General features: G+C 43.4%; 1 protein-coding gene across 1 annotated transcript in view; it reads right to left on the bottom strand.

Moving 5' to 3' along the window:
- LMTK2 (lemur tyrosine kinase 2) overlaps positions 1-25,010 on the bottom strand; it is an 89,439-nt gene that overhangs the window by 34,324 nt on the left and 30,105 nt on the right. Inside the window, exons 4-7 of the mRNA XM_011956983.1 lie at positions 24,579-24,652; positions 21,196-21,314; positions 17,003-17,090; positions 4,259-4,392 (exon numbers count right to left, since the gene is read on the bottom strand). Of these exons, the coding sequence (XP_011812373.1) occupies positions 4,259-4,392; positions 17,003-17,090; positions 21,196-21,314; positions 24,579-24,652 (415 nt within the window). The remainder of the gene's footprint in view (positions 1-4,258; positions 4,393-17,002; positions 17,091-21,195; positions 21,315-24,578; positions 24,653-25,010) is intronic.

The raw sequence follows: 25,010 nt of genomic DNA, 5'->3' as shown, positions 1-25,010 counted from the left end.
GGTTTGTAGCTGCAGTCAAATTGGTTCCTCTCCCGTGAAGCCTTTCCTCATTTCTATGTGACATACATCATGGGAGATACAAAGGTCAGGAAGATGCAATACCTGCCTTCAGCAAGTCTTCCATGTAGAAAAGGAAATAAGGAACCTTCATGGAAACCCACCACATAAGAATTCCTGTCTGGTTCTCTTTTCAGTGGTGTCTTCTCTTTCTAAACCAGCCTAAGCTGTAGTGCAATAGTGATTAAACACGCACGCACGGGCACACACAAAGTTCTGGGCATGCCATCCTACTGCCTACAGAACACAGCCTGAAGGCCTTATTCTGGCCCTCTGTAACGTGGTTTCAAGCTGCGTCACTATTCTTATCTCCTGCTATCTTCTCTCCTGCGTCTTCCGTTCTAGTTACACTGGACTATCTGACATTTCCCTAAACTCCCTTTCCTTCTCTTCCTCCTACCACACACATCATCTTGCTTCTCCAGCAATTCTGAATGTCCTCCAGCCTCCAACTGATGCCCATTCTTCAAGGATCACTAAAACGCCACTTCCTTCCAAAAACTGACCTGGACTCTTCCCAGACAAAAGTAACTCTTCCTCCTCCTGCAGAAATGACCACACACGGTGTGTGTGCCTGGGTACAAACTGCTCATCAAATGATCAAAGGAGTGGCTGAGACAGACCAACCGCTCAGCACCCTGAGCCTCAGTATTCTCCTCTGTGAGTGGGATTAATAATGGCACCTGCCTCATGGTGCTTGAGGTGGCCCTGACGATCAAATCACTACTCACGGAATGTTGTGCAAATGCATGGAACACGGCAAACACCGTGCCAAATGAGAACGCGTGTTTCCACTCTCCTGCTGGGGCGGTAGTGAGCAACAGGTGTGCATTTTGCTTTGATTTTAAATGTATTTCTCTGTCTCTCACCTTGTCACTGGATTTTAAATGTATTTCTCTGCCTCTCACCTTGTCATTGAACTCTGCAGGCAGGGGAAGTTCACTGCACGCTAACCCCAGTGTTGCTCAGCAGAAAGTAACTGCAATGCTACAACCGGGCAAATCCTACAGAGGCTCTTTTGTACACAGTGGTCACCCAGGTACTCCGTGAGGCTACCCACTCCAGGTCTCCAGCTCCATGAGCTGCTGCGAGGAGACAGGCCGCCCGTGGGAACCCCCTGGCTCAGCTCATCACAGTGACCTGGTGGCATCTCACAGATGGGCTGCTCAGGAGACTGGCAGGCAGGGGACAGGAAGTCCTGGGCTCCAGGCCAGCAAGGCAAGTGGAATGGCACAGCAGCAAGCTGGCAGCGCCTGCTGTTTATATGGCCTTCCAAAAGTCACATGCACGACTTCAGAGACGCAGGCTCCTGAGACTCCGGGTTAAGGCTCTTCTTAAAGAATAGGTAGAAATACAACTTCACCACGGGTGCCTTACTAGATTAGTTTCCAAACGGAGCTAAGAACTTTACTTGGACATGTAGGTTGTTCTGTTTTCAACCAACAGAGGAAGTCTTAATTTAAGTCAACCAGTAAATATTCTAAATTCCAACTTAAAAACATACTATATGATATGCTACTGACAAAAAAGATCTTAAAACACAAAACTTTGCCCCAAATGGAAATTTAATATAGATATGATTACTTTTTTTTTTTTTTTTACAACAAAATGAAACAGCTGTCAATGGCTTCAAGGATTTTCTTTTCATTTTTTTTGAGATGGAGTCTCGCTCTGTCACCCAGGCTGGAGTGCAGTGGCGCGATCTCAGCTCACTGCAAGCTCCGCCTCCCGGGTTCATGCCATTCTCCTGCCTCAGCCTCCCGAGTAGCTGGGACTACAGGCGCCCACCACCACGCCCGCCTAATTTTTTGTATTTTTAGTAGAGATGGGGTTTCACTGTGTTAGCCAGGATGGTCTCAATCTCCTGACCTGGTGATCCGCCCACCTCAGCCTCCCAAAGTGCTGGGATTACAGGAGTGAGCCACCGCACCCGGCCTCAAGGATTTTCTTACCTGAGTTTTAGAACTTGAATAAAACCCAAACTATGTGATTTACTCATCATCTTCACTTGTTCTAAAGTCCACAAGATTTGAAATTAAGTAAAACTTTAACTTGAAACTCATAGGAAAATACTATTTACTCTGACATCTTTGCCAATTTAAAAAACACAGATTCTAGCTGTCTTTGATAATTTTACACTGCTGATTCCCATATGATGCTCTTTTAAAATTAAACCCCCTTCTCTAAAATTTAAGAATTCCTAAGCCAGTATCAGTAATTATCTGCATTTTGTAACATATAAACAATATAAATTATGCTAGATAAGAAACTGTTATAAAATACATCAAAAACTAAATATAGGCTTTCTCCATTATGAAATCTTTATAGTTTCATGTAAGGGATTCTGCTTTGGGTCTTAAGAAACTGGTAACTTTTTGAGTCTTTAAAAAAAAAACCACTTTACCAGAATGATTTGTTTACTATTGTAAATCAAACAAGATATAAATGTGTAAGAAGAAGGTTAATAATTTTCCTCCTTGCCCCCTTGAAGTAATGTTGAGAGTCTGATAGGCACAGTACACTTTTCCATGCCTGTTTATACACACACACCTCTAGAAATACAACCAGGTGTTTTCATACTTAAAAAAAAAAAATGGAATCACACTACAAATATATTACTGTGAAATCTGCTTTTTACAAAATAAAATACTTCAAGCCAGGCACGGTGGCTCACACCTGTAATCCCAGCACTTTGGGGGGCCGAGGTGGGCCACCAGAGAGAGGTCAGGAGTTTGAGACCAGCCTGGGCAACATGGTGAAACCCCATCTCTACTGAAAATACAGCCAGGCCTGGTGGCATGTGCCTACAGTTCCAGCTACTCGGAAGGCTGAGGCAGGAGAATCACTTGAATCCCAGGGGTGGAGGTTATAGTGAGCTGAGATCACACCACTGCACTCCAGCCTGGGTGATAGAGAGAGACTCTCTCTCGGCTGGGTGCGGTGGCTCACGCCTGTAATCCCAGCACTTTGGGAGGCCGAGGCGGGTGGATCACGAGGTCAAGAGTTCGACACCACCCTGGCTAACACAGTGAAACCCTGTCTCTACTAAAAAATACAAAAAATTAACCGGGTGTGGTGGTGGGCGCCTATAGTCCCAGCTACTCGGGAAGCTGAGGCAGGAGAATGGCGTGAACCCGGGAGGTGGAGCTTGCAGTGAGCCAAGATCATGCCACTGCGCTCCAGCCTGGGTGACAGAGCAAGACTCTGTCTCCAAAAAAAAAAAAAAAAAAAAGAGAGAGAGAGAGACTCCGTCTCAAAAAAATAATACATAAATAAAAAATAGAATACTTCATACACTCCCTTCAAGTTAAGACACACAGGTGTTCCTTTTTAGGTCAATGGATTACTAAGAGTTAAATGATTTACTTAAAGTTGATTAAAGAAATACTGCCTGGTTTCCTAAGAAATAATTTTAAACGTATTGTGTTGCTTTTAAACATAAAGCACAGCTCAAAAGCCTAGAGGAGAGTAAGCAGAAATCTCCTTTTGGGTTTACAGAACAGACTCATCATTTGAGATAGGACTCCAAGTCCTTTGGTGTTTTAATTACGAAAATCACCATCGATGATCTGAACAAAATACAACGTGCTCCAAAGAACTATGGTCATTCAAGTGGGGCCTGAAAGGTTGCCACAGAAATGTGCTACACAGATCGCTGTGCGGTCCACAAGCAGCCCGACCCCCCACCCAAGGGGAACTCTTCAGATCGGATCCCGTGACACCTCTGCTTCCGAATGGGAACCTACAGCCCACCCTTCAGTGCTGCTATGACCTTGTGCACACAGAGGCTGCTGGCCCAGAGATTCTCTCTTCCTTTCTCAGGAATGTGAACTGGGACGCACTGCAAAACCGGGCGGGTAGCATCAGAAGCCTAAAGCTGGTGTGGCAAGGATGAAACACGCGAGGTGTCACGTGGTGGATCGGGACTGTTTACTCCCAACTCTGAGGCAGGTACAACCGTTCACATTCTTTGAAATTCTGGAAATAATAAATGTATTAAGACATCTTATTCCCTAGTACTGGTTTCAATGAAGCCCAACTCAACCGTCATCCGGACATGGGCAAGAACGAGATCGCTTCTACCTGCATGAGCTGGGCTCATCCTGCCACCTGTCCTCCTTAAGTTTCACAAACCCGGCAGCCTCTCTGGACTGTCCCGCCGGCGCTGTGTGGGGCGTGCACCTCTGGCGCAGGGACCCACCTGTGCAGGAAGTGCAGCTTGTGCATGGCAGCCAGCCCCGCGGCAATCTCACACGCCATCCTCTGCAGCAGCATGGTCTGTGAGTCCCCCCGCATGTGCTCCTGCTCAGTGCGCAGATACGCCTTCAGGTCGCCCTGCAAAAGTCAGCCCGTTTGAGTTTCAAAACGAAGCACAGGAACAAAGTGAGCACTTAAATACGTGCCTCAGTGAACACTAACTGTTAAGATTATTAGAAACTTCTTTTGTTCGTATTTAAAGAAGTTCCAACCCAACACTGCAAAAGTATAGACCACTATTATGCTTTTAGGAACATGCTAACTGGTTAACATTTTTGTCATATAAACACATGGAAAACAAAACAGTTTTAAAAAAGATAGTTTTGCAATGATGCACATTTAAACTAAATGCTGTGCAGAAGTAGAGAAACTCCCAGGTTACCTAAGAGATGACACGGAGAGTATAAGAAATGGTGCCACTCACACTGCTTGTTCTATGGATTCTAGGCAGCCCCCGGGCAGTGAGCGCTTCATCAAGAAGGCACTGTGGCTACTGCCAAAGCTTGGAGGAGCAATGGAGTGGGAGAGAAGGAAAGAAAAATGGGCGGGAAAGGAGAAGTCCAGGCGGTACAGCAACAATTGCTTCAGGTCTCCCCCACCTTCCCCAGGACCCTGTGCTGTCCTGAGACAGTGAAGACAGAGAACATTCCAGCCACTCCAGAAAAACTCACCACGTTAACAAGCCTACTCTTCAAAGGGGAGCAACCTGAGCATGAAAATAAACAAACTTACAGTCAGACACCCAGCACATGGCCATGACACTGCGGGGCTCCCCAGGCCTCCTCCAAGACTTCCCTCTGTTATGCTGTCTTTATTTCATGATTTTCATTTAGGACATTATGTTTTGGGGAGTTTACAGTATAGCTGTTATGGGGAATACCCTTTTGAGGGAATAAAATCTTCCATATTCTCCTTACCACTGATTAAATATTTATTGATGCGATTTCATTCCAAATTAAAGCTTCCTCGAGTCAGTTAATAAAATTCAGAAAGCAAGCCAATGGCTTTCAGTGTTCTTTAAATCTGAGTCAAGAAAAGACTCCTGGAGGCAGAGAGCAGGAAAAAAAAAAGAAAAGACTCCTGAGGAAGGACATTTTCCTTGACCAACTAAAGAGTACACATCTTGTAACTGTTACTGAAGATAGCCAATTTATCAAATACCTCCCAGAATAAAACCTTAAAACACAGTATTCCTTTACAAACATTTGCCCATATTTAATACTGAGTACATTCTGAGGTAACTTCTAGGTCCACTCCAAGAATCTAAATTTGTTTCCATTCCCAGTTTCCAAGATCTTTACATGAGTGATAATGTTGATATTAATAGTTGCCACCATTTGTGCTTTGAGCCCTAAGCCAAGCGTTGTGTTACGAGTTTTTGCACTTGTTACTGCAAACACAATTTGAGATGTTTACCAGATATGGAACTCAGGCTTAGGGAGGGTAAGAAATTTGCCCAAGGCCACAGAGCTAATAAATCGTAGGGCTGTGCTTCTACTTTTCGGTTTACCAGCTAGTCAAGAAAGTTCTGTTTAGCAAGTGAATTAAATCAGTATGCAGACAACATCAATGTATTTTGTAAGAATGAATATAAAACAACTGAAGGTCAATCCCATCAATCTGCGGGGGGTCTCCCAAGCGTCACGTGACTGCTCTGCTAGGGCAGCAGTGGCCTTCCCTCGGTGCTGTGCACCTGGTATCACTGTCCTTCACACATTCCTTCCAAACGTGGTGCCCTCTCCTTTGTTCCCAACGAAATTAGAAGCCACTCCAGAGGAGAAAGAGACGTTCTTTTTTTTCCTTGTAAAAACATATGAATATGACCCTCCATCCAGGTTAGGCTCTGTGGAGCTTGGGAGTTGGAAGGATAACAAATGATTGAGAAGACAATTAAATTCACCCAGAAAAATTCCAGCAGAAAACTCCAGGACTACAGGCGGATAGGAGTTTCATAAGGTAGCCCGTACAGAAAGTAAACATGAACAAAGCCTAAGTCTACCTACATTACCAGTGAAATGGCAATCAAATTCTTCTGCCTAACCCCTCCGCCACCAACACCCATCTAAGGAAAAAATTGCTCTCACACGAAAACATGGTTATGCTGGGCCGAATCTGGCCAATCTTCAAAATCAACAGCAGCTGCTGGCAGGCAGTGAACTGTGACTCCGGCCATGAAGGCAGAGGAAGCACAGACTGGGCGTGGCTGCTTCTCAAGGATACCTAAAGTATATTCACCACCACTTGCTGTTCTTAAAATGTCTTCTCTCCATAATAGTTCACTTCCCAAATTTCACTCAAAGACAGAATATAATCAACAGAAGGGGGTTTTACTTAAGAATAGATAAAATCAGTACATTCCAGGCAAAAATATCTTTAACCCAGGAATAGGGAATAACACCAAAGATTACTGGAGGCTCCTGGTCACAGTTCTCATGGATGAGACTTGTGATGGACTGTGTAAGATCCAGGGTTAGTTCTATGTTCCAGAAATGTCAGTAGAGCTCTCCTGGTACCACAGTTTAAAAGGAAAAATCAACATAGAATCTTTAATTAGAGTCAATATGTTTATGTTAAGCAAGTACTAAAACTTGATTCATTCTATCCAAAACGGACAAACCTATTTTTAGATATCTGATTCATTTGTATTTTAATGGTGCTTAGTGATATAATGATGATAATAATGGTGATTATTTTGGTCCATTGTTTAAAGAAAAAAAAGCTCACCAAGAACAGCAAAGTATTCTGAATTAAAATAAACATTCCTTTATCCATGTTTTATAAATTTCTCAGCTTCCCAAAACCCCCCAAAAAACTCCCAAAAGAAAACTTATGACACTAGATGGCAGCAGAGCGCTACACCAAGCACTCCCGCAACAGAGCAAGTGACCTGCAATGCCTTGGTGGAATGAGTCATTCAAACACCTGTAAATGGGTTCCTTGCAAGCCCCCTCCTCAATGCTGACATGAATGGCCAGGGCGGGCTTTCTATAGCTTTTCTGCAGGACACTGGGAGCAATGAATTAATTTCAAAACAGTGCAAAAAGTTAACAAGCAAATAGCTTTAGAACTGAAAAATTAAAGTCATCTATATGTTTAACAGGATGATTCTGGGGAAAAAACATAATTTTCAATAATTTTATTGAAAGGATGAAAGAATGATACAGACAGCGCAACACCCCCGCTTCTGCTAATGAAACATAAGACCTGCAGACTGGGGCAGCTGACGCCGCCACGCCTCCGCGCAGCCCGGGGCCTCTCTTCCCTCCCAGCAGCTCTCTTGCCTGCATCTATTTTTTCTCAGCCCCACTGGTCCCCCCACCCACTGGCATCCATAACCTTATACATCATCTCCTCTCTGGCTGCCATGGATTCTTCGTCCTTGTGCCTAAGCTCAATCTTCTCGAGAGTCCATCTCTTCTCTCTGCTCTGGCGCCCAAACACCTCCCAGGTAAACCCAGCCCTCCCCTCCCCAGCCCTCCAGTTCTCAGTCTCCTCTCTGTGGTTAAACTCCTCAGACGCCTGGTCGGTCCTGGCTCCTTGCTCAGGAACCCCTCACCCCTATCAGAAGCACTTTCATCCACCATTCAGTGGCAGCTGCTCTCGCCAGGCCTATCAAGGAGTGACCTGCCCACTTCTCCCCAAGCAGAGCTGGCTGGGTCTCATTTCACCAGCGTTAATGGAGACGGGCCCATTCCTTCCTTGCTTAAACACGTCCTTCTTCACAAGCCTTCGGGCACCGCAACCTCCTGCGTTTCTTCCTATCCCACTGGCCGCTCCTTCTTCGGCCTCCCGACTGGCTCTCCCTCCTCTCACTGATCCGTAAGGACCCCAGAGCTCCGTCCTGGTCCTCAGCCCTGGGGACGCTCCCTGCCCAGGGGTTTCAGCCACCCCATGGCTTGAAAGTCCATGCCTCACGTACACCTCTCTGGCCCAGCCCCTCTTCTCCTGACTCGACTTCCCTCACTGCTGTCTAAGAGTTCTCCGGCACAGACCTCCGCCAATCTCAGTAAGCGGCATCGCCCTTTTCCCAGTGGGTCAGACAAAAAGTGAAGATGTCATTGGTGAGTTCCGCCTCTAGGCGGCCACATTCAACCAAGTTCTGGGTCTGTTTTCAAACTACCTCTCATGCCTCCGCTTCTGTGGTGCTGGTCCCTGCACCCCCCCACCTTGAGGACCCATGCCTGCGCCAGTCCCCCTGCAGCCTCCCTGCACCCATTTGCCTGAGCAGCCAAAGCCAGTCCCCGAAAACATAAATCCAACTGTGATCACCTGTGTTCCTCCCTGCTGTTTTCTTTGTCTGTCTCTACCACTAGAAAGCAAGCTAGACATGGCTAGGACTCCATCTATTCCCTATTGTGTCTCTAGAACCTAGAACAGTGCTGGGCACACAGCATGTGTTTAATATTTGCTTAATGAATGGGAAGACAAAACACTTATGCAGACATTCTAAATGATGCCCTACAGGTTAAAGTCGAGACAACTGCTTTCCCAAGGCAGCCCCATCCTATCATTTCCATGTAATAATCTAAGAAGAATGAACTTAGGAGTAAACCTGAAATTTCACATTTTTACTGGGCTTTTAAATTTATTACTTCATTACTCTGTACATTAAAGCTAGCCAAAGACACTTAATTTGGGAAAATAATTTTTCTTTTCTTTTTTCCGAGACAGAGTCTCGCTCTGTCGCCCAGGCTGGAGTGCAGTGGCGCGATCTCGGCTCACTGCAAGCTCCACTTCCCGGGTTCAGGCCATTCTCCTGCCTCAGCCTCCCGAGTAGCTGGGACTACAGGCACCCACCACCTCGCCTGGCTAATTTTTTGTATTTTCAGTAGAGACGGGGTTTCACCGTATTAGCCAGGATGGTCTCAATCTCCTGAATTCGTGATCCGCCTGCCTCGGCCTCCCAAAGGGCTGGGATTACAGGCATGAGCCACCATGCCCCTCCAAAAATAATATTCTTTAAGTAAAATCTGTTTCTCTTTGAAAGTAAATGTTACTTTGAGAACAGAGTCTAGATTATTCTAAAACTCAGTTAAAATACAGCCATGTGTCACTTAACACTGGGGATGCCTTCTGAGAAATGTGTTAGGCAATTTCACCATCGTGCAAACGTCACAGAGTGCAAACGCCATACGAACCTAGATGGTCAGCCTACTGTACCCCAAGGCTACATAGGGTGGTTTCTTGCTAAAGCCTAGGCTTCAAACCTATAGAGCATGTTACTGCACCGAATAGTGTAAGCCACTGTAACATGATGGCAAGTATTTCTGTATGCAGCCTTGACCTCCTGGGCTCAAGTGACACTTAGGCCACACTAAATTTATATAAAAAATTGTTCTTTCTCAATAATAAATCTTGGCTTACTGTAACTTTTTTGCTTTTTAATTTTTTAAAACTTTTGAGTCTTTTTGTAATAACACTTAGCTTAAAACAAAAACACATTGTACAGTTGTACAAAAATATTTTTATTTCTGTAAGTTTTTTTTTTTTCTATTGAAAGTGTTTTTCTTTTTAGACTTTTACAGACAACAGTGAGGCCCCCATCAGCCTGCCCCAGCACCATAGGAGGGCACCAGAGAACCTCTGCTGAGATCCCAGCGGCCACCCCGTGTCGCTTGTGCTCCAGCTACAGGTGCACACCTTGGTTATAAGCAGCGATGACCTGTCACTGCAGTGACGGGGAGAAGACAGCGCCTAGGAGCTGGCCGGCCACACACACGGGGAAGCAGGACCAATGGACGAAATGCAGGGGAGGGGAGCAGGCACCAGGGAAGACAGGAAGGGCCTGGCTAGAGGCAGCCGGAGCAGACTGTCAGCAAGCGCCAAGGCCATAGTGCCCAGGCTGCAGCCAGGTATGGGGAGGGCCAAGGCCATTGGCAGGGCCCCAGCACAGGGCTAGGCACCGGAACAGGGCAGACTCAGGGACTGGGAACATACCAACGACCCAGTCACCCCCACACCTCAACCCATGTGGTCGTCCAGCACAGGCCTCCCCTCTGCTGGCTCTGGTCAGGAACCCCGTCCACCTGTGCCCCTGGCCCTCCTCACGCCTGTTCCACTGTGACTCCACGTCCCCTCTTCTCTACATGAGCTCCTTAGGGGCAATGACAAGTCATCCATCTTGGTGTGCCCAGTGCCTGAGGAGAAACTGCTGACCTGAGGTGCCCTGGTGCATGGGGCTTATTAATAACTACATTCATAAAGAAGAGCTGCCCATTAATTAGGCATTTCTGCACCAAAGGCCAATTCTAAAACGGATGCCTCCCGTGGGTGGTCGCATTAAACCACCTGGTATAAAAGCACACGGGGCCGGGTCATTTCAGCACTTTGGGAGGCTGAGGTGGGAAGATTGCTTGAGACCAGCCTGGGTAATATAGTAAGACCCCATCTCTAATTTTAAAACAATACAATAAAATTAGAATAAAATCAAGCCACCCATAAACACACTCACTTTGGCACTAGTAACTCTGCGCCCTCAGGCTAGTCCAGCACCAACCCTGACACAGCAGCGTGGGTCTGATTCTTCAGTCAGTCCTTTCCCCTCTCTCAGACTCGGTTTCCTCATCTGTAGACTGAAGCTACTCCTACGCGTCTCACAGCATTGTCAAGACAACTCACTCGATCGGAACGCACATCAAATGCCCAGCACCAGGCCTGACCCAGAGAGCTCAGACCTTCCCCATCGTACTCCCCATTGAGAGCAGTGGCTAAGGTTCCTTCCAGGTCTAAGAGCCCACGAGACTAAGCTCCTCTGATTCTGCCCCCAAGTCACCGCTCTTCACGAGAGATGGAAGAGTGCAAGTCCCACAGAGCAACGCGCTGCTGTCAAAGAACAGCCAGTGGACACCTCCCCTTCTCCACTGCGAACTGCCTTCAGAAACTGACTCCGTGTTTTACTGGCTGAATTTAGTAAAGAAGCTCAGTACACAACATTCAAGAACACAGTATCATCTGCTCCAGATCCAGGTGATAGAGCTGAAGAAATTGCTGACCAATAAGAAAGATTAGGACGTGGCAAAGGTTAGTGTACATCCTCCTCTTTCTCCCCCCGCTGGCAGCCTGGTCTCCAGCATGCTTTGTTCCCTGTCCTTACCGCTTCCTCTTGAGCCTTCCCAACAGACCCAGCCGGCCTCGCCACCAGGGCACAATGTCCATCTCCACACTTCCTTTGCAAAGCCTTCCCCAGTGATCCTGGTTAGGATTCCCGTACTTCTGTTTATTTAGTAATTAGAACCAATCAATTTTAATAACTAAAAATGGCCACGACTTACTGAGCATTTTCCTTGTGCTCCGTAATCTCATCCATCATCTTACTTAATGGTCAAGGCAGGTCTAAGGGGAGACAGTATTACTGCCATTTTACAGAAGAGGTTAAGGAATTTTCCAAGGTGATAAACCAGTGAGTGGCAGAACGAACATCAGAGCAGGCAAGTAAGGGGCTTATTCACTTCTGTGTTCCTTAAAGCACCAGGCAGCTTCTGGCACTTCGAATTTGCTCAATCCATTTTTGTTGAGTGAGTGATCCTTAATCAAAAGTCTCATTGCCTTGATATTCACGTGAGAGCGGTGTGTACCTGCCATGGCAACAAGCTCTATAAAACACCCTCCAGTCATCTCTTGGCTCCTCTCATAAACACTGCCGCCATCAGCAACGCAGATCTGTGGCTGTAGGCCAGATACCAAAAGCACTCAGAAGAGTTTTCATTTACCTTCATAAAAGTTCCATGATTAAGTGCCTTTTAAAAACAGGCTGGTTAATTCCATCTTACAAGGAATTAAGTAAGTGCAAAAATATTTTCTCCTTTCTACTTGGAAGATGTTATCACTGGGCACGATGACTGCAGGGTGACGACTGAAAAGGCCAGTGTGTTCATTCAATCGCTCTTGACCTGCTAAGACAGGCAGAGATAGCCGGTCCTTCACCATGGCCACAGCGGCTTTTTACAGAGCCTGGTCCACTGCCCTCTGTGTCCTTTGGACTGTGGCCAGGGGGCAGGTCCTGCCTCGGGTTATGCCCCTCTGATCAGAAAGGCCTGTCCCAGGGCAGGTTTTGGGTCATCCAGGCTCAGTGTCAAAGTGAGACTTTGGTGTGTCCCATGGGACAACCCTTGGTCCCTTCAGGTGGATACCCTCTCTGGCTCCCTGGGCTGGTGCTACCTGACCGCTCTTGCCACACAGTGGGAGCCCAGAGAAACTGGACTTCAGTGCCAAGAACCCCGTCAGGACCCTAGTCCTTGCTGCTGGAAAATCTGTTCCTTTTCAAGTTTATGAGGGCCCAGAAGTGATATGTATGAAATTGACCATGGAAACAATGTGACCTCTCACCGCTGGACAAGTTGGTGGCGCCCTGTGTTTATGACCTTGACTCTGACATAAGACTGGCCACGCCAAGTGATAACCAAAGATTTTTTTTTTTTTTTTTTTAGACAGAGTCTCGCTCTGTCGCCCAGGCTGGAGTGCAGTGGCCGGATCTCAGCTCACTGCAAGCTCCGCCTCCCGGGGTTACGCCATTCTCCTGCCTCAGCCTCCCGAGTAGCTGGGACTACAGGCGCCCGCCACCTCGCCCGGCTAGTTTTTTGTATTTTTTTAGTAGAGACGGGGTTTCAGCATGTTAGCCAGGATGGTCTCGATCTCCTGACCATGTGATCCGCCCGTCTCGGCCTCCCAAAGTGCTGGGATTACAGGCTTGAGCCACCGCACCCGGCCATTAACCAAAGATTTTCAAAGGGCATCCTAGCCTCCTCTTAACACAGGTAACACCTGACACGGTGCCTTAAATTGTGGGAGGTAATTATCCTTTTTTTTTCTACTGGGGTAAAAAAAAAATGCATAAAATACCACTTGGCATTGTAACCATGTCTAAGTTTACAATTCCAGAGTTAAGAACATTCTCCTTGCTGCACAACCATTACCGCCAGCCCCCTCCGGAACTTGTTCAACTCACAAAACTGAAGCTTTGCACCCATTAAACAACTCCCCATTTCCCAGCCCCAGCCTGCCCCTGGCACCCATCTTTCTACTTTCTGTCTCTAAGAATCTGACTACTCTAGGTACCTCCTGTAAATAGAATTACACAGAACTTGTCTTTTTGTGACTGGCTTGTTTCACTTCGCATAATGGCCTCAAGGTTCATTCATGCTGTATGTAGCCTGTGTTGGAATTTCCTTCCTTTTAATAATCCTCTATTGCACAGAGCAGATTTGGTTTATCCATTCATCCATCGATGGACATTTGGCCGCTTCCACCTCCCAGCTACTGTGAATAGTGGTTTCGGTAATAATCCATTATTGTGAATAACGTGTGCAAATATCTGCCTGAGGGCCTGCTTTCACTTCTTTTGTATATATCCCTAGAAGTGGAACTGGCTGGATCCTATGGTACTTGTGTTTTTAATTATTTGAGGAACAATGATTGTTTAAAAAATGGTATTGATCAATGTACCATTGGGTGGGATGCTTAAATTAAACACAGCTATTAGCTCTGCACTGCCAGTGGAAGTTTTCGGTGGGGTCCAGAGCTCCTCAGGATGTTCATAAGTGAACGTCCCCGAGTGACTTACGAGGGTCACATAAAATGTGTTTCATGAAGTCACATCTGTTCATTCTAGAAGGCTGTATGTATAATATTCACCCCAAAGTATAATCAAATCTAGGTAAGTTACTATGCTTTGAATACTTAGTCTAAGTATTTGGATAACATGTATTTAAGTCTGAGCTCTGAAATGGCTGGGGAAAAAAATTATAAGGATGCTGAGTTAAAGAACAGATGTATTTCTTATATTTTCATAAAAATGGTGTCTGTACAATGATAAAGATACAAATAATACTCTAGAATTTTGTCAATACTGCGTCATTTGTGGTAACATAAAGGAGTTATTTCACTATGTTTTTGTGTCTCTTTATAAAACAGGTTAAATTACTACTCCCAAAAAGGACAGCTGCTATAAAAAATAAATCAAAAGAGCATTAAAACAAAGCCCATCTTCTGAACCCATTCAGAAAAAAACATGAAGCAGAGTGGCCAAGGTCTTTGACCATCGTCTGAAAAAACTAACATTGTCTACTGGAACTTTCAGGGACAGACGCAGACGGGCAAAGAGGAACTGGAAAATGCTAAAACATATGAGATAGTTTTCCAAGCCACTTCCATCAGCCGAGAAATGGGAGATTGTCAAATAGACGCTGACTCCAGCTCTATTTTTGTGATGGTCACTCACAAAGAATATGCCTCAACTGTTATTTATAATTAATATAATGAGCTTAGGGACCAAAAAAGGCAACATGAAACATCTCAGAATAGTGGGCCTCTGACAAGCAGACCTGCCTCGTCACCTAAGGGCACGTCTCTGTGTCTTAACTTTTTTGTGTTGATTCCATGTCAGTGCCAAAATCACCAACCATGGGTCACACAGAGCTAGACTAAAAGGAAGCTCTTTTTATATCACAATAACCTAGGATCATACATTTTATAACTCTGATCATATTGAGATTATCAAAACCAATTATATAATAATATGCAATAAAACCCTGAGAAATCCCAGTACGAACTCCTTCCTCTTAGCTCTCAGGCCTCTACTAAATAATTGATCATGTGTCACCTCTCACTGAGGGACCTGGAGGACAATGAGCACACTGAGTCTCAGCATCTCCAGGGTGCAGCTGCCTTACTCCAGTTAAGTGTCCAATAAATAAGCACCCTTCACAATGGCAGAGAATATGGGGTGGCCCAGAAAAGTAGGTTTAATTCCAGTTTTCCTTACATGGAGAGAGAGCTCTAGGAGGTTCCAGCTCCTTTGGGGCAGGATTAACATATTAATTTTAGACTTTGTTAGGTTAAAAAATGTGCATGTTGTAATTTCTAGTGTGACCACACAAAAAATTAAGAAACAAGTATCTAAAAGTCCAAACTTGTAGATGGGGAAAATTGAAACAAACAAAAAAAACTGAGAATCCCAAAGAAGAATAGAAAAAAAGCAAAGAAGAAAAATTGTAAAACGGTACAAAAAAGAATACCAAATAGGTAGATAAAATTACAAATATTGCACTAATTACAAGAAATGTAAATGAACTACATATTCCATTTTAAGTGACTAAGATTGCAAGATTTAAAAAATTTTTAACAACAAACTATTTACAAGAGGTGTAAACCAGAGAAGAAAAGGATTGACAAAAATATAATTTGACAGGCAAATTCTAACCAAAAGAAAGTTGGTCTAACTATATCAGTATCAATAAAAGCAGACTTTATTAACGCTTTTAACCTTAAAGAGAGCCCCTTCATAATGACAGAAGGTTCAAATTATAGGAAATTATACCAACCTTAAATCTTCATGCCTACATAACATGGGCACCAAAATGTAAAAACAACCCGAATTATAAGGAAAATCTATAACCAGAGCCTCTCTCAGTAACCGACAGAAAACTGACTCAAACCCCCTCCACACTCCTTCCCCCAAATCAGAAGATACGAGAGATTTAAACAACCTCACGAACTTGACCCAGAGGACCCAGAAACAATACTTTAAGGAACGACATCAGAATACACTTTTTCTTTTTTCTTTTCCAGCATCTACAGGCACGAAAACACACTGGTCCTGGAGTGAAGATGAACGCAGCCCAGAAGAGAGCCACAGCTGACTCAAAGCCAACACCTAAGACGAGCAAGAACGACTTAGTTGCTATGAGCCACAGATATTTGAGGGTCACTATTACATCATCCAACGAAAGCTAATGTTACCAAGTTCATTAATCAACCACCTCTGCCAATGAGAGAAATATTCGAATCACACTTAGGAATTAAAACAAAAAAATCACGAGGCTTACTGTTCTCTATTTAAATAGATGAAAATGTTATTTGACTGAACTGGGAATTTGTTTTGGGGTACTCCTATTTTTCTATGCACAGCCACGGAAGTTTTAATGTTCTGAAAACTGAGATGATGCAAAGAAATCAATTAAAACCTGACTCATCCAATTAACAGCTCACCACTGTTTTTGGAAGATAACAATTACATGCTAAAAATGGGCTTTTAAAAAAGATGAAATCTTCTGCATGCAGGAAAAGATGTTCAGAGGAAATTTCACACAGAAATTACTCTTGAAATTATTCATAAAACTGCACAAAGAACAATCTTTCCAACTGTCCCAATAAATATTATCATGCTAAGAAATAAGGTTTTTAAGAAAATAAATCTAATTCTTTAAACATATAAATGTCACAAACATTTGCTATTTTCAGATGCTGACAGATCAGGAGTACTTGAGGTAAAGAGATTGGGCTCTCTCAGGAGGTTAAAGTGTTCCAAGATGTTTCAAGCCCAGTTCAAGCTCTTAGGAGGGGCACATCTAGATCCAAGCTCTGGCTCTGGCTCTGCTATACACTTGATCCACAACATGGCCATCACATGTAAAGTATGGACAAATATTGGCACCTAACTCTGGAGTTTGTTATCATTAAGTGTGGTAAGGCAACTAAACAGGTTAGCACAGGGACTGGAGTGTAACAAACCACTATGTAAGTGTCAGTCAACACTGTCACTATCACCAAAGGTAATAAAAGTAACGCATCATAAAGTTCTTCAAGTGGGGGACAGACATGAGAGCAACCCCTCATCCAGCATGCCCATCTGTCAAAAACGCTTGAGTACAACCTTGGAATGCTCGAACTTGAATTCCTTCTAAAAACTTACCAAGTCGCAGAACTCAAACACCAAGAGGTAGGGGATCGCTTCTACACACTGTCCAACACACTGAAGAATATTTGGATGCTGAAGAATACTGGGAAAAATAAAAGCCATAATACTGTTCATCAGGAAGCATGATAATAACATTATTCAAACAAAAGCATAATAACAAAATTATTCACACAGTAATTCAAATTTTTTCATAATAATTTATATATTTAAATAAATGACAGGCTGAAAAGGTCATGAAGATTATACTTAAAAGGTGTATACTAAGTTATCCAGTAAGTAATTCAAAGCCAATCAAGTGAATATTTTCACAAATTAAAAAAGAAATCTTAACATAAGAAACTTAAAAAATTTTTTTCAAGAGACAGGGTCTCGTTCTGTCACCCAGGCTGGAGTGCAGTGGTGGAATCATAGCTCACTGCAGCCTCCAACTACTGGGCTCAAGGGATCCTCCCACCTCAGCTGGCCAAATAGCTGCCATTGCAGGCACATGCCACCATGCCTGGCCTCAAGAATTTTTATCTTTAGTAATTTAAGTTTAGAGATAATATTTTAAAGCAGCATTTAAAAGAGGGCAGACCATACAGTCATCCCTTAGTACCTCTGGGAGACTGGTTCCATAAATCCCTGAAGATACCCAAATCCAAACCAAAGATGCTTAAGTCTCTAACATAAAATGGTGTCATATCAACACATAACCTTCATACATCCGCCCATATAAATCATCTCGATTACCTGTAATACCTAATACAATGTAAATGCTATGTAAAAAACTGTTATACTGTATTGTTTATGTATTTTTTTACTACTGAATTATTTCTTTCCCTTTTTAAATATTTTCAATATTTTTAATATTTTTAAAAAATAATTTCAATCACCATTGGTTGAATCCATGAATACAGAACCCGTGGATACAGAGGGCCAACTGTATATACAAATTCAATAAGTATTGCAGCCAGGACAAAAAAGGAGAGTTGATCTGTACAAAAGACGGAAAAACTAGTTGGGTGTGGGGACGCGCAACTGTGGTCCCAGCTCCTCAGGAGGCTGAGCTGGGAGTATCGCATGAGCCCAGCAGGTGGAGACTGCAGTGAGCCATGACTACACGACTGCACTCCAGCCTGGGGGACAAAACAAGACCCTGCCTCAAAACAGCGACAACAACAAGACAACTTCAATATGTATTTGAATCTAGATATTAAATAACTCAGTTTCTCCTTCAGGCTATCTAGCTTATACATTCTTTTCCATACATTTCCACAGTATATGCAAACTCCTTTTGGAAAATATTGTGTCCAAAAGAAAATATAGTTAAATAAAAGGTATGCCAAAATAGGTTTGTTTTTTTTTTTTTAAACAAAAACAAAAACAAAGCCTTTTATTTGGATACAATTATGAATTTACAGGAGTTGCAAAGACAGCAGAGAGAGGTCTGCTTTACCCTTCACCCAGTTTCCCCTGCTGGTTACATCTGATACAATGACGTACAGTACAACACCCGAACCCGGGAGCTGCCACTGTGATAAAGTGTGTGCAGGGCTTCTTGCCGGGTCTGCACGTGCACAGATGTGTGTAACCATCACCTCGATGGAGACTCAGAACTATCCCATCACCACAAAGATCTTCCCACCCCACCCATGTGTACCCCGGCAACCACTAACCTGTTCTCCATTTCTAGAATGTTCTAATTCTAAGAATATTATATAAATGGAATCGGTATAGTATGTGACCTTCTGAGATTGATTTTTTCACTCAACATAATCCCCCGAGATCATCCAAGGTGTTTCATGTGTCAATGGTTCATTTTTTTTTTTTTTAATGTGGGAGCAGTACTCCAGGAATGTACTGCTTTGCTGAACCACTCACTCACTGACAGACATGTCAGTTTTTCCAACTGTTGGCTATTACAAACAAAGCTGCTATGAACAATCATGCAAGGGTTTTTGTACGGAAGTAAGTTTTCACTGCTCTGGAATAAATGTCAAGGGGTGCAACTGCTGCGTTGTATGATGTGACGGTTAATTTTGTGTCACCTTGGCTGGGCCATAGTGCCCAGGTATTTGGTCAAATACTATCCTTATTATGTTTCGGTAAGGGTGTTTTTTCATGAAATTACTGTCTGTCTGTCTCCATCTATCTATCTACCTACCTACCCACCTACCTACCTACCTACCTACCGAGACAGGGTCTCACTCTGTCATTCAAGTTAGGGTACAGTGGTGTGATCATGGCTCGCTGCAGCCTTGAACACCTGGGCTCAAGTGATCTTCCTGCCTCAGCTTCCTGAGAAGCTGAGACTACAGGTGTGTGGTGCCACCCTGCCCAACTAATTTTTTTGATTTTTTTGTACAGACAGGGTCTCACCTCATTGCCCAGGCTGGTCTCAAACTCCTGGGCTCAAGCAATCCTTCAGCTTCAGCTTCCCAAAAGGCTAGGATTATAGACCTGAAGTACCGTGCCCGGCAGATCATTATTTAAATCGGTGGACTTGGAGTAAAGTAGATCCTGCAACAATGGTGGGCCTCATCTATCAGCTGAAGACCCTAACAGAACAAAGACTGAACTCCCACACAGAAGGAGGAATTCTGCCAGCAGAGGGCCTTCAGCCTTGAACTATAACATCGACTCTTCTCTGGGTCTCCAGCCTCCTGGTTCATCCTGCAGACTCTAGACTTTCCAGCCCCCATAACTTCATGAGCCAATTCCTTTAAAAAGGTCTCTTTCTAGATATACACGTACATACACATCCTATTGGTTCTGTCCCTCTGGAGAATGCTAATGTATAACTAATGCTAATATATAACTAAATGTATGTTTTGTTTTTTTAAGCAACTGCCAAGCTATTTTCTACAGTGGCTCTATCATTTTACATTTCCACCAGCAATGTATGAGGGATCTAGTTTCTCCACATTCTTGCCAACATTTGGTATTGTCACTTTTTTCATTACAGCTTTTCTAATAGGTATGAAGGGATCTTAATTCATTTCTTTAGTGGCTAGTGACACTGAACATCTTTTCATGTAATTATTTGCTATCCATGTTATCTCCTCTTTGGTGAAATGTCTCAATGTCATCTGACAATTTTCAAACTAGGTTATTTTTTCTCTGTGAGTTTTGAGAGTTTCTTATACATTCTAGATATGAGTCCCATGTCAGCTATGTGGTTTCCAGCTATTTTCTCCCAGTCTGTGGCTTGTCTTTTCACTGTTACCAAGGTCTTTCACAAAGCAAATGTTTTTAATTTTGATGACACAATTTATCAGTTTTTTTAAGAAAGTTTAGCCATATTTTTGTTCTTTTTGTTGCTCCTTCTTCTTAATGTTCCAAGATGCCTCCTTTTATCATTTCTATTTAGAAAACTGTCATTCTTTTAAGGTAGATTTGCTCGCAATAAATTCTCTTGGTTTTCTTTCGTCTGAGAATGTCTTGATATTCCCCCTTCATTCCTGAAGGATATCTTTTCTGGAGAAAGAATTTCAGAGTTCTTTTCTTTAGAAAAGTGAAAAATGTGCCGACTCCTTCTGGCTTCCAGGTTTCTGATGAGAAATCAGCTGCCCTTCACTTTGCTTCCCCCTATAGGTCAAGTGCTGTTTCTGTCTCCCTGCTTTAAGGATTTTTTGTCTTTCATTTTCAGAAGTTTGACTATGTGTCTTGGCACGGATTTCCTTGGGTTGATCCTGTTTGGCATTTTCTCAATTTTTTAAATCTGTAGGCTTTTTCTTTTCCAAATGTAGAAAATTTTAGCCACTATTGCTTTGAATCTTTTTTCAGCCCCATCCTCTACCTCCTTTCCTTCTGAGACATCTATGACATGAATAATGCTGGATCTTTTGTTATATTTCCCCATGTCCCTGAGGCTGTAACTGAAATGAAGAGTTCCTGTATTTCTCAGTCCTGAGGTTTCCATTTAGGTCTTCTTTATGTTTTCTATTTCTCTGCTGAGACTGTATTTTTTTGTTTTAAATGTGACGCAATTGCTCACAAAGCACTTTTATGACAAGAGCTTTAAAATTCTTGTTGGGTAATTCTAACATCTCTCTCATCTGTGTTGGAATCTGTTGTCTTCTCTGGTTTAGGCTCAGTTCTCCTGGTTCTTGGAATGCTAAGTGATTTTCAGATGACGCCTGGACATTTTGGGACTTTCAACAGACCAGACTAGCCTTACAGAACACATGACAAGGTTTACTTACTAGTAAGGTTCTCCATTTTTCAAAAAAGTATCTTGTTCCTTTGGGCTGGCACTTGCTTTTAATTCCTTCACGATGACTCTCGCTACGCTAGTGCCCGTGTAAATCTCTCCCAAGAGAACCTAAAATCAAAGAACAGTTTTTTTGTGTCATTTCCATCAAAACGATAAAAGAGTCTGTCGTATTTACCAGGAAATGGAATACAGGTGAACAAGTTAAGCAATAAGCAGGTGACCTTCTATTCTTTTACATACTAACTCACCAAAAGCTTGGAAAACTCAAAATATTTTTCTTCAGCAAAAGGATCATTTTAAACCATTCACCAGATATTTACAATATTCACATATTTACGTCTATTTCTTTTCCATTTATTTAAAAATGTATTCTACTTCAGGGACATTATTACTTCACAGAAGTGCAATTTATATGTTCAGTTCCAACATAACTCAAATGTTCCTCAAAAACACTTCCACTAAGTTTTGTTATTTAGTCTGCTACACGTATGAGAAGTAAACTGACAGATGTTAATTATAACCAATCATTGCCCTGAAACTTAAAAACCTATCATACTCCATCCAATGATACCCAGCCTTGATCTCCTACCAAAACTCCCTTCAAAACATCCCACTGAAATCCACAGAACATGAAATGAGAATGTACCGCCTCACAGAAAAACTAGCTACAAGGGAAATGCTAAATAATTTATAAAACAGGACAATGCCAAGGTATTCCAAAGTGCAATATTTAAGATGAAAATGAGAATAAAGGTTTTTATTTAACTCTAGAGAATGATAAAAGAGAGAATGATCAAAAAGACTTCTTTTAAAATAGTTCCTTTTAAAATAGATTAATTTTAATGTCCTGAAAATAGAGTAAGAACCTGAACAGAACTCAATGTGTTTATTAGAAATATAAGGACAGAAAAATGGAGAACAAGAAATTCTGATAATTAACTAAATCACCCTTTTTTTTTTTTTTTTTTGAGACTGTCTTGCTCTGTCACCCAGTATGGAGCACAGTGGTGCAAATATGGCTTACCGCAGCCTCGAACTCCTGGGCCCTGGAGTTCCTTCTGCCTCAGCCTCCCGTGTAGCTGGAACCACAGGCATGTGCCACCCTACTCAGCTAATTTTTTTTAAGAGATGGGGTTGTGTTATGTTGCCCAGGCTGGTCTCAAACTCCTCACCTCAAACAATCCTCCCCACCTGGGCCTCCAAAAGCACTGGAATGACAGGCGTGAGCTACCGTGTCCGGCCTACTGCTCCTTGCAGAGTATAACTCAAGAGAGTTGTCTAAATGCACTGTCTCCTCTTTCTCTCTTGAATCCATTCCACACAAGGATGTGCCATCACCATTTCCCCCTGAGCAGCTTCTTTCAAGGACGCCAAGGAACTCACGCTGCTGAATCCTCATTCTCCCAGGCTTCATCTTCCTCCATCTGTAAGCTGCAGCATTACTACAATTAATCTTCTTGGAACTTTCAGAAGACTCCTATCTCCTGGGCTTCTCCCTCCTCACTGCTTCTCCCTGACTGCACTGGCCTCTCTGTGCTATAGGGCCTCCCCCTGGTTTCCACTTTGAAATTCTCCATGACTTCACCTAGTCTCCTAGCTTTGAATACATTCTAACAGTGAGATCGCTCGGATTTACATCTCCAGCCTGGACCTTCTCTCCTCAACTCTTGCTCTGCATTTCCAGTTCAGCTACTTGGTGCCCCCACTGAGTTGTCTAACAGCCGACTCACATCTGACATAGCAAAGGTGAACTCCCGATTTCCTCCTCCTCCTGCCTCTCCTGCAGTGTCTGTTGCATTTCAGTTGACAGCAACTCTGTTCTTCCAATTCATCAGGTCCTCAGCAGTCAACCTGACTGCCTTTCCTCCACAGTCCAAGTCTCATCCCCCCTAAGTCTGCACCCGCATGCTCTCGTCTGAACATCTGTCTTGGGTCCCACCACTTCTTGCTGCCTCACCGCTACCATCCAAGTTCAAGCTGCCTGGGCCTCTCCCTGGATGCCTGTAGGAGCCTTCTAGTCCATCTCCTCCCTGCTTTCACCTTTCCCCTCTATGACTTCCAAAGTGATCCTTTTAAAAAGGTCACTCAATTAAATCATGATCTCTCAAGCACCAGAGTATTTCCCTGTTTCACTCTGAGTAAGACAGTCTCTAGGCACACAATATCCCAGATCACCTGCCTGCCCTCTACCTCTCTGAGCCCACCTCCCACAACTTGTTTGCTGTGTGACCCTCCCAACTAGATCTAAGCCTTGTGAAGACAGGGTGTTGTTTTATCTCTCATACAGGACTCCACTCAGGTCAAGGTTTGACTCATCTTCCTCCACATCGTGCCCCTAGCACCAATAACAATGGCTGCTACGTTAACAGGTTTTGCTGAATGGTGTGGAAGAGAACTCATACAGTTGGGAGGACATGAAAGATACAGACAATGCTGAAGGGAAGGAGAAGCAGCAGCAGATGGCTGACTACTGGGAAGTGCATCCTCCCATCATAAGCACCCTGCTTACAATGTAATCCCTACTCCATTAGGAACCTCTCGCAGAGCACGACTGCGGTACTGTGGAAATGGGTGTAGATTACTCCTTCTGAGCCATCTACGATAAAAAGATCAACAAAGCATTGTTACTACAGGTCACTTGACAGGCTATGAGAGAAGGCTAGTTCTTCATCATGGTCTTCGTTGTAAGACTGTATTTACAGTTCTAAAGTGGCTTAAGGGGAAGGGATTAAAAAAACAATCTAACCTGAGGAGGATACAAAGCTGAAGCTGCTAAGATTTCAGGTTTCTTTTCCCTTCTTACTTTCTTATGTCAACAATTAGAAAAGTCTCCGATACATTTTTTTTAAAGGCCTTTGTTATGGTCGAAATGTTTGTGTCCTGTGTCCTCTCCAAATTGGTAAGCTGAAACCTAATAACCAACGTGATGGAGAGGAGGAGGGCCTTTGAGAGCAAATGGGATTCACATCCTTCCAAAAGAGGTCCCAGAGAGCTGCCCTGCCCTTCAACCACGTGAGGACGCAGCAGGAAGGCGCCACCTTCACCTGATGCTGAGTCAGCCAGCACCTCGATCTCAGACTTCCCAGCCTCCAGGACTGTGAGAAATAAATTTCTGTTGTTTATAAGCCACCCAGTTTATGATATTTTATTATAACAGCCTGTAAGCCATAAGACAACCTTCCCGGAAAAGGCTCGACACACAGCAAGGCTGAATTTCACGCCCCCACGCTGCCACAGGGGGAATGAGGAAACTCAATTAGTACTGCAGGGCCACAGGGCACATGGAACTCCACACAACACAATTCTTCATCAGCCCTGCACTGAACACAGTATCATTCAGAGGGAAACAAACGGAAGTGAGGCGCATCTTACCTTTCCAAACCACCCATTTCCAATCTCCTGTATGTAGTTCAGACTGTGGCGGGCAACCTGAGACTTCAATCCCTCTGTAGAGAAAAAAACATTAAAAATGAAATGGAAGTATCTAACCAAAATAAAATAAATATTAAATATACAATCTATAAAGTAGAAACACATAAAGGCTTGTGCAAATAAAGGTAGGAATATATACATAAAACACCTCTTTTAAACAAATCATGCCAAAACAGCTTTAGGCTTTAAAATTGACAATTTTTTTAATGAGTTTCCTGCCAATTCTTTAATAACTCACATTGTTTTTTCTGATCTAACTACTCTCATGTAACCACCAATCACCACGCCAATGGCCTTTACTTAGTCCTTATTTTCATTTCTCTTGAACAGCTCACCTAGACATATGATTAACCCTCTTAAACTACTCTCCTT

Source organism: Colobus angolensis, unplaced genomic scaffold (assembly GCF_000951035.1).
Source record: "Colobus angolensis palliatus isolate OR3802 unplaced genomic scaffold, Cang.pa_1.0 Scaffold43, whole genome shotgun sequence".
Classification (NCBI taxonomy): Eukaryota; Metazoa; Chordata; class Mammalia; order Primates; family Cercopithecidae; genus Colobus; species Colobus angolensis.
Note: the sequence above shows the minus strand (reverse complement) of the source record. Positions and strands in the feature narration are given on the sequence as shown.